The following is an 18100-nucleotide window of genomic DNA, read 5'->3' on the forward strand; positions in this document are numbered from 1 at the left end:
AGAATTTTGGATCACTCTCAGAGTAGAAGGATGTCCATTTAGAACAGTATTGAGGAATTCCTTTAGCCAGAGGGTGGTGAATCTTTAGAAGCCATTGCCGCAGACAGCTGTGGGGGCCAAATCATTGGGTCTATCTTGATATGTTCTTGATTAATAAGGGCATCAACGGTTACAGGGAGAAGCGGGTGAATGGGGTTGAGGGGGGAAATAAATCAGCCATGGTTCAATAGTGGAACAGACTTGATGGGCCAAATTGCCTAATTCTGCTCCTGTGTTTTATAATCTTGTAGTGTGAGTAATGGGCAGATGGAGAGTGCAGAGAGGGGAAGCAGCAGGGTGATGGTGACAGAGCTTTTTGTGTGTTGCTCTGGATTTCCAGCCCCAGAATCAGCTTTAATATCACTGGGATATGTCGAGAAATTTGTTGTCTTTGCATCAGCAGTACATTGCAATACATGATAATAGAGAAAAAAAACTGAATTACTGTAAACAAATAATAAATATATATAGATAGATACATATAAATAGTTTAATAATAGTTTAATTAAATAAATAGTGCAAAAATAAAAATTTTTTAAAGTAGCGAGTAGTGTTCATGAATTCAATGCCCATTCAGAGGGAAAGAGGCTGTTCCTGAATTGTTGAGTGTGTGCCTCCAGGCTTCTGTATCTCCTTCGTACCCACAGATCTGCAGTCTGTTGTGTCTATGCCCTCATCTGCTTTTCAGCTACAGCTTCAACTTCCTCCTGGTCAATCTCAGGATTTCTGAATGGACAATTAACTCGTGTCCACTACTCAGATCAGATCGGTATGTATATGTATATGTTCTGAACTGATTCTAACAGAAATCTCAATGGCAAAACTGACAAGTTACCAAAGCAGGTCCAAGCTATTTGTGAATATTGCTGACACAGAATTTCTTTATTTTTTTTCCTTCTCATTGGCGGGAGAATTATTGTCTTGCCGCATTTATTGCCCATCCCGAACTATGGGATTAGCTAATGAGTTGTTCACATTGGTAGGATGGAAATCACTGATGGAACAGACTGGATAAGGACCGCAGATTTTCTCCCTGAAGGACATTAATGTACCAGATGGGATTTTAGCAACAAAACCCTATAGCTTTATGGTTACCATTACCGAGCTTAGCTGTTTCTTTTAAACTCCAGATTTATTTAATTACTTGAAATTTAATTCCTCAGTTTCCACAGTTGGAATTGAATTGATGTCTTTAGATCAATAGACTCTGGCCCGGTAATTTAACTGCCGTGTTGTTGTAACCCCAAGCTTATATAATGGCTGTTCGGAAGTGATTCATTGATGTGAGGTGCTTTGGGCTGTTAGAAATGTATGCAATAGAGCATTAGGAGCTTTTAAATTCAGGAGTTAATATCCTGCTGTCTTTGTATGGTGAGCAGGATAGCTGACATTCAATTATCTCACCATCAGCCAGATTTTAAAATTCACATTATTCTGTTCAGATCTGTACATGGTCTCACCCCTCTGCAACATTCTTCAACTCCCCAACTCCGGTATTACCCTCCCAAAGCTTCTCCAACTCCCCAACTCTGGTCTCACCCTCCTAAACCTTCTTCAACTCCCCACCTCAGGCTTCACCCCTCTCTGACCTTCTCCAACTCCCCAACGCTGGTCTCTCCACTTCCCAAACTTCCAACTCCCCAACTCTGGTCTTCCCAGTCCCCAAACCTCCAACTCCTCAACTCTGCTATCACCCCTCCCAAACCTTTTCCAACTCCCCATCTCTGGTCTCGCTGTTCTCCAAACTTTTTCAACTCCCCAGCTCTGGTCTCCTCGCTTCCCAAATTTCTCCACTTCCCCAACTCTGCTATCACCCCTCCCAAACCTTACCCAACTCCCCAACTCTGACCTCACCCCTCTCTGACCTTCTCCAATCTCCAAACTCTGGAATCCTTACCCCAAAATTCTCCAACTCCCCAACTATGACATTACCCCCAACTCCATTCTTCCACTTCCCTACCTTTACTAACCTCCCAACTCTTGTTTTACCCATTCTGAACCTTTCCCAAGCTCCCAAATGTGGTCTTGCTCCTCTCCAACCTTCTTCAAGCCCCCAACTCTTGATTTCTTCCCTTCCTGCTCTGTCCAATACCCACCTGTGCTCTCAGTCTCCCTCAAACATCTCCACCCCCAACTCTGATCTCACCCCTCCCCAATCTTCTCCAAAACCCAAATGCGATCTGTTCCCTCCCTTCTCCAGCCTCCCAACTCTGATCTGACTTCCAAACCACCATTCTCCTCAGCTCTGGCCTCTTTCACTCCATAACTGGCAGTCCTGAATGTTGCCCCCTGGACTCTAAGCTCTAGTCCTCACCATTTCTTTCACCACATTTAAATCTGGACAAACCTTAAACCTTCAGTCATCTCCTCATATCATCTTCATTGGTTCATTATCAGATTCTCGGTGCACTAAACACCTTGGACTGACTTACTTGAGGACATCCGACGAGATGCTGCAGCAAGCTTTGTTTTCACCAAGTCCTAGCTCCCATTTCGTCCTTCCAGCAGAATTTCCGTGGCTTCTGATTCTCACCTGATCCCACTTATCCTGTTCTGGTAAATGGGATTGGTATCAATATGCTTCATGAGAATGTGCACCTACTGGAATGTGAAGCAAAGAAGTTCAAATTCAAGTTTAATTGTCATTAAAGCATACATGAATACAGCCAAATGGAACAGAGTTACTCCAGGGCCAATGTGCAAAACATAATGCCAATTGTCACACACAGCACAAAGTTCATATAAGTGCATATAAGGTATCCGTAAAATATGTTCATTCATTATGCACCATGTTGTATGCCATGGGCGATCATGGTCTTTCCATGACCATGATTGTTCTTGATGAATTTTTCTACAGAAGTGGTTTGCCATTGCCTTCTTCTGGGCAGTGTCTTTACAAGATGGATGACCCCAGCCTTTACCACTATTCCGAGATTGTGTGCCTGGTATCTCTGATTTCATAAGTGAGGCTTGTGATATGCACCAGCTGCTCACACAACCTTCCACCACCTGCTCTCATGGCTTCACGTGACCCTGATCAAGAGGACTAAACAAGTGCTGCGCCTTGCCCAAGGTGACCTGCAGGCTATCAGAGGGAAGGAGCGACTTACACCTTCTTTGATAGAGATGTATCTCCACCCTGCCATCCTAAGTAATACACAGTCACACAAAAAAATGCAGTCCATAACCCTGAGTCCACAAGTGTTACAGCAGTCTGCAGTCAAACACAATACGGCTTGTCTTCTGCCAAGCAGACTCTGGGGGGCAGCACTGAATCCACCTTGGACAGCTCCCCCCACCACCCCAGAACTCCAGTGGAGTGTGCTGACCCCAAGGCCCCTCTCCTGGGCAGCTGTAAGCAGGCGATACCGTGGCTTGAGGCCTAGTCCACACTACGACTGAGGCCATGCTGCTCCTGCACCATCCACCAATAAATCAGTGAATCCGACTTGCAGCATTCCACATTAACAATGCCCAACAGCATCTTGCAATCACAAGAAAAGCGACTAAGATGATAAGACATAACTGTTGGATGAAGTCAGCATGTCAGGCAGTATCTGTGGAGGCCTAGCCAGCATTTCAGGTCGAGACTGCTGCAGGGTCTAGGCTTGAAATGTTCTCCATCCCTCTGCCTCCACAGATTAGATTAGATTATGAGGACACACAGTCCTCTTTTATTGTCATTTAGTAATGCATGCGTTAAGAAACATAGAAACATAGAAAATAGGTGCAGGAGTAGGCTATTCGGCCATTCAAGCCTGCACCGCCATTCAGTATGATCATGGCTCATCATCCAACTCAGAACCCTGTACCTGCCTTCTCTCCATACCCCCTGATCCCTTTAGCCACAAGGGCCATATCTAACTCCCTGAAATATAGCCAATGAACTGGCCTCAACTGTTTCCTGTGGCAGAGAATTCCACAGATTCACCACTCTCTGTGTGAAGAAGTTTTTCCTCATCTTGGTCCTAAAAGGCTTCCCCTTTATCCTCAAACTGTGACCCCTTGTTCTGGACTTACCCCACATCGGGAACAATCTCCCTACATCTACCCTGTCCAATCCCTTTAGAATTTTATACGTTTCAATAAGATCCCCCCTCAATCTTCTAAATTCCAGAGAGTATAAGCCTAGTTGATCCAGTCTTTCATCATATGAAAGTCCTGCCATCCCAGGAATCAATCTGGTGAACCTTCTTTGTACTCCCTCTATGGCAAGAATGTCTTTCCTCAGATTAGGGGACCAAAACTGCATACATTACTTCAGGTGTGGTCTCACCAAGGCCTTGTACAACTGCAGTAGTACCTCCCTGCTCCTGTACTTGAATCCTGTTGCTGTGAATGCCAACATACCATTCGCCTTTTTCACCGCCTGCTGTACCTGCATGCCCACTTTCAATGACTGGTGTACAATGACATCCAGGTCTCTTTGCATCTCCCCTTTTCCTAATCGGCCACCATTCAGATAATAATCTGTTTTCCTGTTCTTGCCACCAAAGTGGATAACCTCACATTTATCCGCATTAAACTGCATCTGCCATGAATTGTCCCACTCACCTAACCTATCCAAGTCACCCTGCATCCTCTTAGCATTCTCCTCACAGCTAACACTGCTGCCCAGCTTTGTGTCATCCACAAATTTGGAGATGCTGCATTTAATTCCCTCGTCTAAGTCATTAATATATATTGTAAACAATGGGGTCCCAGCACTGAGTCTTGCAGTACCCCACTAGTCACTGCCTGCCACTCTTTGCTTCCTGTCTGCCAACCAATTCTCTATCCACATCAATACCATACCCCGAATACTGTGTGCTTTAAGTTTGCACACTAATCCCCTGTGTGGGACCTTGTCAAAAGCCTTTTGAAAATCCAAATATACCACATCCACTGGTTCTCCCCTATCCACTCTACTAGTTACATCCTCAAAAAATTCTATGAGATTCGTCAGATATGATTTTCCTTTCACAAATCCATGCTGACTTTGTCTGATGATTTCACCACTTTCCAAATGTGCTGTTATCACATCTTTGATAACTGACTCTAGCATTTTCCCCACCACCGATGTCAGTCTTACCAGTCTATAATTCCCCGGTTTCTCTCTCTCTCCTTTTTTAAAAAGTGGGGTTACATTAGCCACCCTCCAATCCTCAGGAACTAATCCAGAATCTAGAGTTTTGAGAAATTATCACTAATGCATCCACTATTTCTTGGGCTACTTCCTTAAGCACTCTGGGATGCAGACCATCTGGCCCTGGGGATTTATCTGCCTTTAATCCCTTCAATTTACCTAACGCCACTTCCCTACTAACATGTATTTCCCTCAGTTCTCCATCTCACTAGACCCTCGGTCCCCTACTATTTCCAGAAGAATATTTATGTCCTCCTTAGTGAAGACAGAACCAAAGTAGTTATTCAATTGGTCTGCCATGTCCTTGTCCCCATGATCAATTCACCTGTTTCTGACTGCAAGGGACCTACAATGTTCCCTACAGTCTCTACAAAGAAATGATACAATGTTCCTCCAGTGTGATATCACAGAAACACAAGACAGACCAAGACTGAAAAACTGACAAAAACCACTTAATTATAACATATAGTTACAACAGTTCAAGCAATACCGTAATCTGATAGAAGAACAGACCATGGGCACGGTAAAAAAAAATCTGAAAGTCTCTCGAAAGTCCCAACATCTCACGCAGATGGTAGAAGGAAGAAAACTCTCCCTGCCATGAGCTTCCAGCGCTGCAAACTTGCCGATGCAGCATCCTGGAAGCACTCGATCACAGTCCGACTCTCAGTCCGTCCGAAAACTTCGAGTCTCCGACCAGCCCTCCAACACTGAGCACCGAGCACCACCTCTGCCGAGCGCTTCGACCCCAGCCCTGGCCACCAGCAACAGGCAAAGCCAAGGATTTGGGGCCTTCCCCTCTGGAGATTCTCGATCACACAGTAGCAGTGGCAGCGAACCCGGCATTTCAGAATTTTCTCCAGATGTTCCTCCGTGCTTCTCACGTCTGTCTCTATCAAATCAAAATTGTGCATGGCATCCTACTTACAAATACGATATCATTTCACCGGAGAGGCTGCGTGCGCTGCGTTGCGCTGCCATCTTCTCCTCCCTCCTCACACTGCTGAGATGCTCCTGAAACTGCTGAGTTCCTCCAACAAACTGTTGTTTGCTGCAGTACATCTAGGGACCTGATAGACAATGACACATCACCATGGAGTCCTGGAGTTATGGAGCCCTTTGGTCCAACTTGTCCATGTCAATCACGATTCCCACCTAAGCTAGTTCCATTGGCACACATCCCTCCTACCCAAAGTACCTGTCCTAGTACCTTTTAAATGTTGTTAATGTACCTGCCCAAACCATTTCCTCTGGGGCCCGTTCCATTTACTGACCACCCACTGGGTGAAAAGATTGCCCCTCAGGTTCCTATTAGTAAATCTGACCCTCCTCACCTTAGCCACTCTCATGAAGGACTGAAGGGTCTGTTCTTATGCTGCATGACTATTCCCTCTAGCCCTCACCAAACCCTGTTGCTGTAATTTTCACTTCTAAAAGCCCGTGAGATTTTCTACCAATTCTGACATTGCTTATTGTCATATTGAACTGAATGATCACCAACATCATTTAGCAACCATGGCCTCTCTGGCACTCCCTTGTTAATGTTCTCTGCCTCCCTAAAGCTCTCACCTCCTTTAAGCTTCCTCTCTGAGATGGGTATTAGAATTGGCTTATTATTGTTGCATATACTGAGATACATTGAGAAACTTGTCTTGTGTACTGTTCATACAGATTAGATCATTATTCTGTGCATTGAAGTAATGCAAAGTTAAAAAAACAGAATATAGAATAAAGTGTAAAATTTTCGGAGGAAGTCAAAGTCAGAGTAAAATTTACTACGAAAGTGCATATATGTTACCAAGTGCTACCCTGACATTCATTTTCTTACAGACATTTACGGAAAGTAAAGAAATAAATAGAACTTATGAAAAACTGTACATAAACCAAGAGTGACAAAGAGCCAATGTATGAAAGTGCAGGTCAAGCACACAATAAGGTGCAAGGCAAATTATAAGGTCAAGGGTCCATTTTATTGCACTGGGAAACCGTTCGATAGTCTGATGACAGATGCTGTCCTTGATCCTGGTGGTACATGTTTTTAGGCTTTTGTATCTTCTGCCCAGTGGGAGAGGGGAGAAGAGAGAGTGTTCAGGGTGAGTGTGGTCTTTAATTATGCTGGCTGCTTTACCAAAGTAAAGCCAGAGTCTACCCAACATTCCTTCAAAAGGTTCCATGTCGACTTTCCATTTGTGAAGTACCTTTCAAGGTAGCACATGGTAACACATATGCACTTTAGTAGTAAATTTTACTCTGACTTTGACTTTCTCTGCAGATGTTACGCTTTATTCTATATCCACAATGACTTTCTAGTGCCAGCAATCACCGATTCTGTTTCCCTCAGCTGTCTGTAAGGAGTTTGCACGTTCTCCCCATGACTGCGTGGGTTTCCTCCGTGTGCTCCTGGTTCCTCCCACAGTCCAAAGTTGTATGGTTAGGGCTAAGGTTAGTTGTGGCCTTTGTGGGCTGCTCCCCACCCCCAGCACAATCCTCGGATTGTGTTAGGCATTGACGCAAAATGATGCATTTCACTGTATGTTTTGATCTTTCGCTGTACATGTGACAAATCAAGCTAATAGAATCTATTATTAATGCAAGCTGTTACAGGTGTTGTCAGTGCTTCTCCCGACCCAGGTAAAATTAAGGTAATGTTTTCCAGAGCACAAAAGAATCACCATAACGCTGGAGGCTAAAGGTCCCATGTTTATTTTCTGTTGCCTTCTGTTAAACCAGAGTGTAGCTAGGACAGCTGGCCCCATTTCCCCGGTGAAAGGCAGCATCTGTCCTTCAGTCTGTCTGCTCTGACTTAATGTAAATTGCCATATTGTGGATGTGTTTGCAATGAGATGGGGTGCTGGCTGTGAGCGTGCAGAGAGAGCGCAGTGTTCTTGTGTCAGTGTTAGGTTCACGGAGAGAGAACAAAGTCGATGTGAGGCGTTCAGTTTTATAATTGCTCCATCTACCTGTGCAGAACAGTCCTGCAGTTATGTACTCAGTGAAAGATGGCCTTAAGATTTTATCTCATTGTAGAAATCCAATAAATGACTTAACTAATTAATCCCCATGTAAATAATAGCAGGGTAGTTTGTGGTTTTGTAAGCCCAGAGGCAGAGCTGGTGGATGCCTCCCCACAGTACAAGTCATGGGAGGAACCTTAGCAGGTCAAGCCGCATCAGTGGCGTTACAGGCTTTACTGCATCCAAAACGTCAGTTGTCCCCTTCCCTCCAGAAATGCTGCTGAGTACCTCTAGTATTTTGTGTGTGGCTCTAGATTCCAGCTTCTATGGTTTCTTGAGTAACCTGGGGATATTTCCACTGATTGAGCCCTGAGCTGTGGGTGGCCCCAAAGCATGGGATAATCTTTGAGACAGAGATCATAGCATGTCAAAGTCAAAGTAAGTCTACTATCAAAGCATTTATAAGTTACCATATACTACCTTGAGATTCTTTTGTTTCTTGTACACATTTATAGGAAAATAAAGAAATATAATGGAATTCATGAAAATCTATACATAAACAATGACTAACAAATAACCCAATGTGTAAAAGAAGACAAATTGTGAAAATAAAAAAATAATAATGCTGAGAACATGAGTTGTAGAGTCCTTGAAAGTGAGTCTGTAGGTTGTGCAATCATTTCAGAGTTATGGTGAGTGAAGTAATCCACACCAGTTCGGGAGCCTGATGGTTGAGGTATAATAACTATTCCTGAACCTGGTAGTGTAGGACCCACCTCTCCTCTACCTCCTGCCTATTGTTAGTAGAGAGAGGAGAGCACGCCCTGGATGATGGATGCTGCTTTCTTGTGGCAGTGTTCTATGCACGTGTGCTCAATAGTAGGGAGGGCTTTGCCTGTGAAGAACTGGGCCTCTTTTTCTGTTGACTTCTTTCTGTCCACCTCTTTCTGTAGACTTTTCTTTTCCAGCGTATTGGTGTTTTCATACCATTCTGCAATGCAGCCAGTTAGAATAGTCTCTGCTGTGCATACATAGACATTAGTCTACAGAAAACCAATATAGTTAGGGTGAGAAAGTGGCCCTGGCTGTGGAAGGATTGAGATGGATCATTTCACCTCTGTAAAATGTTTACCAATCTCTCAGTGAGACATCACGCTGACGGTGTTCAATTTTTCTTTGCAGCTGGTACAACGTACATATTCGGACGTGGAGGAGGGCTCATAACCTACACTTGGCCAGCTAACGACAGGCCCAGCACAAGGACAGACCGCTTGGCTGTTGGATTCAGCACGTCAGTGAAGGATGCCATCTTGGTGCGAGTGGACAGTGCTCCTGGTCTGGGCGACTTTCTTCAGCTTCACATAGTGAGTACCTCCCACCTAACGTAACATACATTTGCAAACTATCCATGGCCTCCTCAATCTCATCCTCAACAGAAAAATTAGGTCTGCAGTTTTAAAACGACTTAAACAGTGGGAATGTCAGCTGAAAAATCTGCTGGGAACTAGATAGTTCTGTTTGACTTTCCATACCTCTTCTCTCCTCTCCTTCTCCCTCCCCCTCCACCTCCCTGTCCAACTCCCCATCCACCTCCCCTCCCCCTCTACCACCCCCTCTGCCCCTTCCCCCCTACTCCCCCACTTCCCCATTCCCCATCTCCCCCTCTCCCCCTTTCCCTCTCCCCTTCTCACCCCTCCCTCCATCTCCCTCTCTATCCCCCTCCGTCCCTCTCCCTCCATCTCTCTCTCCTTTTCTCTGAAAATATTTTTCTTTTTCTTTGTGTTATTCTTTCACATTTCCTCTTTGTATTTATTTCTGTCGATCTTGCTTACTGTCTACCTTTGTCTTTATTTCCCACTCTCTATTCGTATTCCCTACCTCTCTATTTCTTTCATTTTCTCAATTTCTATCTCTCTTTCTTTCCCCCCCTCAATATCTCTTTCTATCTCTCGATCTATCAGTCAAATTTTTTGACTTTCTCTATGTCCCTCTGCCCCTCACAGTATTTTTCTGATGCTCTCTTTGTGTCTCACGCTGCCTGCCTCTCATTTACTCAGCTGTCTCATTTTCCCTCCCTTGTTAAGACACAGAATGAGAGACCATGTTGAAAACTGCGGAGAAATTAGCTCTTGTATTCTTTGCTTCTGCATACATGTCATGTTGATGAATGCAACAGATCTCGTTAAATGACAGAAAATCTAATTGCAGTGCTTACTTCTTCTGAGGTGTTGGGCCACTGATGCCTGAAGATATCAGGACTTGTGACCCCTCCTCGTCAGAGCAGTGACTTATTAGCCCAGGTGATTTGCTAGGCCACTGGTACTCAGTTTTCATGGGGAGAAAATCAGTAAAAGAATAATTTATAGTGTGCTCTGTTTAAAGAAACACCTCAAATGAAATAACAGTAAGATTTGTTCATTCACTCTCTATCAACTCTTGATGTGACTCAGTTAGAACAGCAACCTCTTTATAGAATGCAGCAAGAGTTTATTAAATGGTAGAAACATGATTTCTTCTGAATATCTTTAACATTAGGTGAAGGTCCAAGATTCCCTCCAGTAATGAAGGTTGGCAGCTTGTTATCATTCCGTGATTACGGAAATCATTGCTTGGATCTATCCATTCATTTCTCTTTGGAAGTTACCCAGGAGAATATTCCGGATGCAAATTATACCGTTTAGGAAAGTAATTGTTGGCATTTCTTGTGGGATCTTGGTTTGCAGCCATCTTGAGGCTGGTATGGAGCCAGGTGTTCCTGTTTGCAGATTTTTTTCTGGAGACAATCCAGGAAGGGATCTATAAATTTGCTTAAGAAAACTGTTGAGAAAAAATATTTATTTTTTTGCCTTGGCATGAAAGAATGATTGGCAAGCTATTCTTATGTGTTTGGATATTATGAAAGGATTTCCATTTGCTGTTTTTTCATAAAATGGAATTGAAATCTTTTGGAGTTGTGATGGATATTCACTATCCAGTACCCAATAGGTTCATTGCCAACCTCAGCTTTCTAGCACAGCAGCATGATCTTTCCAAAGGGTCAGAGTTATTTGTGACAAAGTTAAACTTCTAACCAATATTCTTCGCTCAGCTTCATGTTGGAAACAAGGCACAGTCTCCAGTGCGTAATGTAAATTGAAAGCAATATAATCAGTCTGAATCTAACAGGACAACTTTGCAAGAAAACAGCACGGTCTATAGAACACGGGTCGGTCTACAGCAGGGGACTGGCTGAATTATTTAATTCCAGGAAGTTTGCAGGCCAGACGCTGATGTCACTGAGCATATCAAACATGGTCACAGGTATGATCATTCGATGATTGGGATATTTGTGTAATCAGAGTCAGCCCTCACAACATTAATTTGGGTGTTTGGGATCTCTGTCTCCAGAAGCTTTTAGACCATCTGTGTAAATTACTTTGTCCTGGCAAAGATATCTGAAAACCATCGCATACAAATAATGTCAACTGGTAGCAACAGTTTAAATGTTAGAAAGTATTGGGGATTGTTAGGAATGACAAGAAGAATAACAGAAAGATGGGGTCACAAGAAGAACTAGAATTCATTCCTCAATCTGTGGTTTCTGCAATGGACAACTCTTTTGTCTGCAAATTATTGGTATGATCTTTTAGCTTGTAAGAGTTGTAAGCTGGAGATAATTTAATGTTTTCTACCACAAATTGTCAATCGATGAACCTAATCTTTGTTCTTTGAACGATATTTTAAATTGAATTCTCAGAGTAAAACACCTTAGGTTCGGGAGTAGTCCTCACAAAGCACATAGAAACATAGAAACATAGAAAACCTACAGCACAATACAGGCCCTTCGGCCCACAAAGCTGAGCTGAACATGTCCCTACCTTAGAACCACCTAGACTTTACCCACAGCCCTCGATTTTTCTAAGCTCCATGTAGCCATCCAGGAGTCTCTTAAAAACCCTATCTTTTCCGCCTCCACCACCGCCGCCAGCAGCCCATTCCACGCACTCACCATTTTCTGCGTAAAAAACTTACCCCTGACATCTCCTCTGGACCTACTTCCAAGCGCCTTAAAACTATGCCTTCTGGTGCTAGTTATTTCAGCCCTGGGGAAAAGCCTCTGACTATCCACATGATCAATGCCTCTCATTTTCTTGTGCATCTCTATCAAATCACCTCTCATCCTCAGTTGCGCCAAGGAGAAAAGGCCCAGTTCACTCAACCTATTCTCATAAGGCATGCTCCCCAATCCAGGCAACATCCTTGTAAATCACATACCTTACCTTGAGTGCATACCAAATTCTCATTTGATATCATGCTCGTGCGACATTGCCATTATTGGTGCCTTTGTGGTGAAGGTCCTTATGAAAGATTTCTAGGATCAACTGAAAGGACCACAATAGAGAGGGGTCCTTTTAGAATGGAAATAAGGAGGAATTTCTTTATCCAGACAGTGGTAAATCTGTGGAATTCATTATCACAGGCAGCTATGGAGGCTAAGTCTTTATGTATATTTAAGGCAGAGGTTGATAGACTCTCGATTAGTCAGAAGGCTATCTGACATGAAGGGATACAGGGAGAAGGCAGGAGATGGGGCTGAGAGGAAAAATGGATCAGCCATGATGAAATGATAGAGCAGACTCGATGCGCCAAATGGCCTAATTCTGCTCCTATACCTTCTGGTCTTATGATCGTATGGAAATGACAGGCGTACGAACACCAGTGTACTGGAGGAGGCCAACATGAACAGCATCTCCTCTGCAATAAAATAATACAAACTCTGATGGATAGGTCATGTCATCCGGATGCCTAGCTCACATCTCTACAAACAGATCCTTTACTCCCAGTTGAAGGGAAGTCAGTGAGCCTCTGGTGGCAAAGGAAACACTTCAAAGACAGCATTAAAATCAGAACAAAGAAATTCAACGTTGCATCCAAAAAACTGGGAAGACATTGCACTCAATAGATACACCTGGAAGAAATCTGTTCAAGAGGGAGCGGTGCTACATGACAACAACCACCACTGTGCCGCAGAGAACTATCGGTTACTGCAAAAGGAGTGAATGAACGGCTATAAAAACCCAAACGCTAACCACAGCCTCCACCGACTCTTGCCCACACTGCACCAGAATATGTGGATCCTGGATCAGCCCCTACAAACTCACCGATAGACAATCCTTCAGGAGAACATCCTACTCAACTCAATTGATTGTACTCCTACTGTGTGCTGAAGGTTTTTTCATGGAATTAATGTAATAGGAAATGAAGTATAGATTATTGGAAGTAAACTCAGTATGTTTCTAAATGGGGTCTTCATACCATTTGAATTTTCTGGAAAGGCAAGTTAATTACAAGGCAAACACTTTTCTCCATCTTCTCACCCTGTATTAAGTCCTCTTCTCCCTGTCCATTATTCCCACTCTCCCCTCATCTATCTTTTCTCTTTTGCTGTCCAACTTTAACCTTCTTTCTCAGCCCTTCAGACTCACCCACCTTCCCTCCTTTCTTTACCTCTCTCCACATAGTCTTTCACCTGCCCTCCTCTTCTCTCAACACACATAAAAGTTGCTGGTGAACACAGCAGTCCAGGCAGCATCTGTAGGAAGAGGTACAGTCAACGTTTCGGGCCGAGACCCTTCGTCAGGACTAACTGAAAGAAGAGATAGTAAGAGATTTCCTCTTCTCTCAACTCTCTTCATTTATCCTCCCACACTTCCCGTCTCACACACCGAGCATGCTGTTGTAATGCATGAATAGTCGACTTACTGTCGACTTCCTGCCAGCTTGAACTAGTCTGGCTATTCTCCTCTGACCTCTTTCATGAGCAAGATGTCATGCAGAGCTAACTAAATTAATGGCACATAACTAAACTGATACCTTCTTCCTGAACATGGATCACATCCACAGTAGCACAGCGATTAGTGCAACACTACTATAGTGTCAGTGATCTGCGTTCAAATCCACCACTGTCTGGAAGGAGTTTGAATATTCTCCCCATGGCCATGTGGGCTTTTACCTTACATGTCTAATGGCAAGCTTCTGTCCTGAATTTTTATGAAGCCATTGCTAGGATAGTAACCAGGCATGAGTTTACTATCGTTCACTTTGGCCTAGAGTTTGTGAACCTGTTACATACCTTCTCGTCTGGTATCAACCTTGGAGGGTCTACTTTATCTCACCACTACATGCTCAACCTCCCATCTCACTCTGTTGTGCTACAGAGCCAAGAATTCACGATTACCCACCATTAATTACCATCCTCTACTACACTTACGCTTGGAATGATCTGTCTGGTGGAACACCAGAGCAAAAGCTTTTGACTGTCTCTGTGTACATGTGACAATAGCAAACCATTAAACCCATCTTTCTCCACTTCAACCCCAGCTTCCTGATCTGATACCTGTCAGATATTGTATGAAGACATCCCTGTGAAGAACTTGGGGCTTTGTTTATAAAGTCTATTTATGAATATTAAGAATATATTGTTATTGTTAATATAAGACATTAATTGGTAATTATGTTTGCAGTTGATAAAATTCCACCCTTCCCAGAACATTGTTCATTTGTTATATCCCATGTCGTGTGGAATGGGTGATCATGGTCTTTCCGTGACCGTGATTGTTCGTAGTAAATTACCTTCTTCTGGGCAGTGTATTTACAAGATGGGTGACCCCGGCCTTTATCAATACTCTTTGGAGATTGTCTGCCTGGTGTTAGTTGTCGCATAAGCAGGACTTGTGATAAGCACCGGTTGCTTATTCGATCATCTCCCATGGCTTCACGTGATGCTGATCTGGGGGTGGAGTGGGCTAAGCGTGTGCTTCACCTGCAGGCTAGTGGAGGGAAGGAGCGCCTTACACCTCCCTTGGTAGAGACGTATCTTCACCGCCCAGCATCAGAACATAATGGTACAATTCTACGTTGCAAACATATGGAGCATCCTTACATCAGCCGTTACAATCTGTTTGGCTCAAAGGTTCATTTATTATCAAAGTATACAACTCTGAAAGTCTTCTTCTCCAGATAGCCATGAAACCAAGGAACCAAGAAAGGTGCAGCATCCTCTCACAATGTACAAAAGCTACAGCAAACTAAGGCAGTGGAGGCCAATTCTCTGGATGCTTTCAAGAAGGAGCTAGGTAGGTATCTTATGGATAGGGGAATCAAGGGTTATGGGGACAAGGCAGGTACCGGGTATTGATAGTAGATGATCAGCCATGATCTCAGAATGGCGGTGCAGGCTCGAAGGGCCGAATGGTCTACTTCTACACCTATTGTCTGTTGTCTATAGGTCAGCAAAAAGGTCATTAGCTGCATTCTTCCTTGCAGCTTGACTTGCATTTGTCCAGAACAAAGTAATGGGCAAGAAGAATGGCAGACACTACCCACCCAGCAAACTGCCTTTTCCAAAAGCTCCCTTCCGGAAAGCGCTATAGGGCTATTAAAACAAAAACTTTGCACCATCTTAAAAAGTTTCTTCCCCAGGCAGTTAATCTGATCAACCGTTCTTGTTAACCCCCCCCCCCTCTTTTATCTATTACCTCCATCACTGCACTGTACTATAAACACTTCAAACTAGTTTTTATATTTTTATAACACAATGTTACACTGTAAATAAATGCTGGTATTAACACATATTTTATCCCATATCTGTTCTTCTAATTTTATTTGCATATAAAACTCTAATATATAATGTATTCTCTCTCTCTATTTCAATATATGTATACAGTGGCATGCAAAAGTTTGGGCACCCCTGGTCAAAATTTCTGTTTCTGTGAATAGCCAAGCGAGTAAAAGATGACCTGAATTCCAAAAGGCATAAGGTTAAAGATGACACCTTTCTTTAATATTTTAAGCAAGATTACTTATTTATTTCCATCTTTTACAGTTTCAAAATAACAAAAAAGGAAAAAGGCCCAAAACAAAAGTTTGGGCACCCTGCATGGTCAGTACTTAGTAACACCCCCCTTGGCAAGTATCACAGCTTGTGAACACTTTTTGTAGCCAGCTAAGAGTCTTTCAATTCTTGTTTGGGGGATTTTCGCCCATTCTTCCTTGAAAAAGGCTTCTAGTTCTGTGAGATTCTTGGGCAGTCTTGCATGCACTGCTCTTTTGAGGTCTATCCACAGATTTTCGATGATGTTTAGGTCGGGGGACTGTGAAGGCCATGGCAAAACCTTCATCTTGCACCTCTTGAGGTAGTCCATTGTGGATTTTGAGGTGTGTTTAGGATCATTATCCTGTTGTAGAAGCCATCCTCTTTTCATCTTCAGCATTTTTACAGACGGTGTGATGTTTGCTTCCAGAATCTGCTGGTATTTAATTGAATTCATTCTTCCCTCTACCAGTCAAATGTTCCCTGTGCCACTGTCTGCAAAACAAACCCAAAGCATGATCGATCCACCCCCATGCTTAACAGCTGGAGAAGTGTTCTCTTCATGAAATTCTGCACCTTTTTTTCTCCAAACATACCTTTGCTCATTGTGGCCAAAAAGTTCTATTCTAACTTCATCAGTCCACAGGACTTGTTTCCAAAATGCATCAGGCTTGTTAAGACGTTCCTTTGCAAACCTCTGACGCTGAATTTTGTGGTGAGGACACAGGAAAGGTTTTCTTCTGATGACTCTTTCATAAAGGTCATATTTGTGCAGGTGTCGCTGCACAGTAGAACAGTGCACCACTACTCCAGAGTCTGCTAAATCTTCCTGAAGGTCTTTTACAGTCAAGCGGGGGTTTTGATTTGCCTTTTTAGCAATCCTACGAGCAGTTCTCTCGGAAAGTTTTCTTGGTCTTCCAGACCTCAACTTGACTTCCACTGTTCCTGTTAACTGCCATTTCTTAATTACATTACGAACTGAGGAAACGGCTACCTGAAAACGCTTTGCTACCTTCTTATAGCCTTCTCCTGCTTTGTAGGCATCAATTATTTTAATTTTCAGGGCGCTAGGCAGCTGCTTCAGGAGCTCAAGGCTGCTGATTGTTGCGACAAGGTTTGAGGAGTCAGGGTATTTATAAAGCTTTGAAATTTGCATAACCTGGCCTTTCCTAATGATGATTGTGAATAAGCCATAGCCTTAACAAGCTAATTAAGGTCTGAGACCTTGGTAAAAGTTAAAAATTGTACAAAACCAAAATAATACACTAATTTTGCTTAAAGTGTTGAAAAGAATGTTTCATCTTTAACTTTGACTTTTGGAGATCAGTTCATCTTCTACTCACTTAACTATTCGCAGTAACAGAAATTTTGACCAGGGGTGCCCAAACTTTGCTTGCCACTGTATATATATGTAATTCTAGATAAATAATTCTTTATTCTTCATGATTGTTGAATGTAACTATTTTTACTGCATGCCAGACCAACACGCCACAGCAAATTCCTGATACATGTAAGTAAACTTCATCTTTGATCCTATTATCGAAGGTTTTTGTATCATATAGTAAGAATCCAATCATTTTTGAATGATTGGATCCCTAATAAATCCTGTCCAGAGCTGTCTACAAAATGGAAAGGTACAATGAATACATATTGAAAGGAAGCTCCGAGATGATAGCCGGCTGGAGAGTTTTTGTATGGTGATTTTCTTCGGCTTTTGTTTGTGTGCCTCCTGTACATACAAGATTCAATGCGACATTATTGAACTTGATGTTATCAGTTCACTCACAGCTCACAATGTCAGAATGGATTGTTGAGAGAAGATGACGACATCATAGACACAGACAGCAAACAGCAGGGTGCTGATGATCTGTCACTTGTCAGCTTAGCCATTGCTTTCTCCCTTACCCTGCATCCAAATAAGATCTATTTCCTTCTCCTAAGAAACAGGGATTCCTGCAGCTTTAGGACTGCTGAATGCAGAAACTTGCTGCGTGACACACAGTGCCACTGTTTTGTTTTGTTCTGACCCTATATGCATTCTGCCTACAAAAGAGTAAACTGCAGTGATACAAACATTCTCTCTTTCATAAGACATAGGAACAGAATTAGGCCACTCAAACCACTGATCTG

The 18100-nt window shown here is 43.0% G+C and overlaps 1 protein-coding gene across 27 annotated transcripts in view; it reads left to right on the forward strand.

Annotated features, from left to right (window-relative positions):
* Nucleotides 1-18100, forward strand: part of nrxn3a (neurexin 3a) — a 2332164-nt gene that overhangs the window by 1854168 nt on the left and 459896 nt on the right. For all 27 annotated transcript variants that reach the window (XR_010017469.1, XR_010017470.1, XR_010017471.1 and 24 more), the window contains one exon: nt 9301-9482. Coding sequence is in view for 22 of the 27 variants with exons in the window: in XM_063044591.1 (XP_062900661.1) it covers nt 9301-9482 (182 nt within the window). In the remaining 5 variants the exon portion in view is untranslated. The remainder of the gene's footprint in view (nt 1-9300; nt 9483-18100) is intronic.

The sequence above is a fragment of the Mobula hypostoma genome, chromosome 1 (assembly GCF_963921235.1).
Source record: "Mobula hypostoma chromosome 1, sMobHyp1.1, whole genome shotgun sequence".
NCBI lineage: Eukaryota > Metazoa > Chordata > Chondrichthyes > Myliobatiformes > Myliobatidae > Mobula > Mobula hypostoma.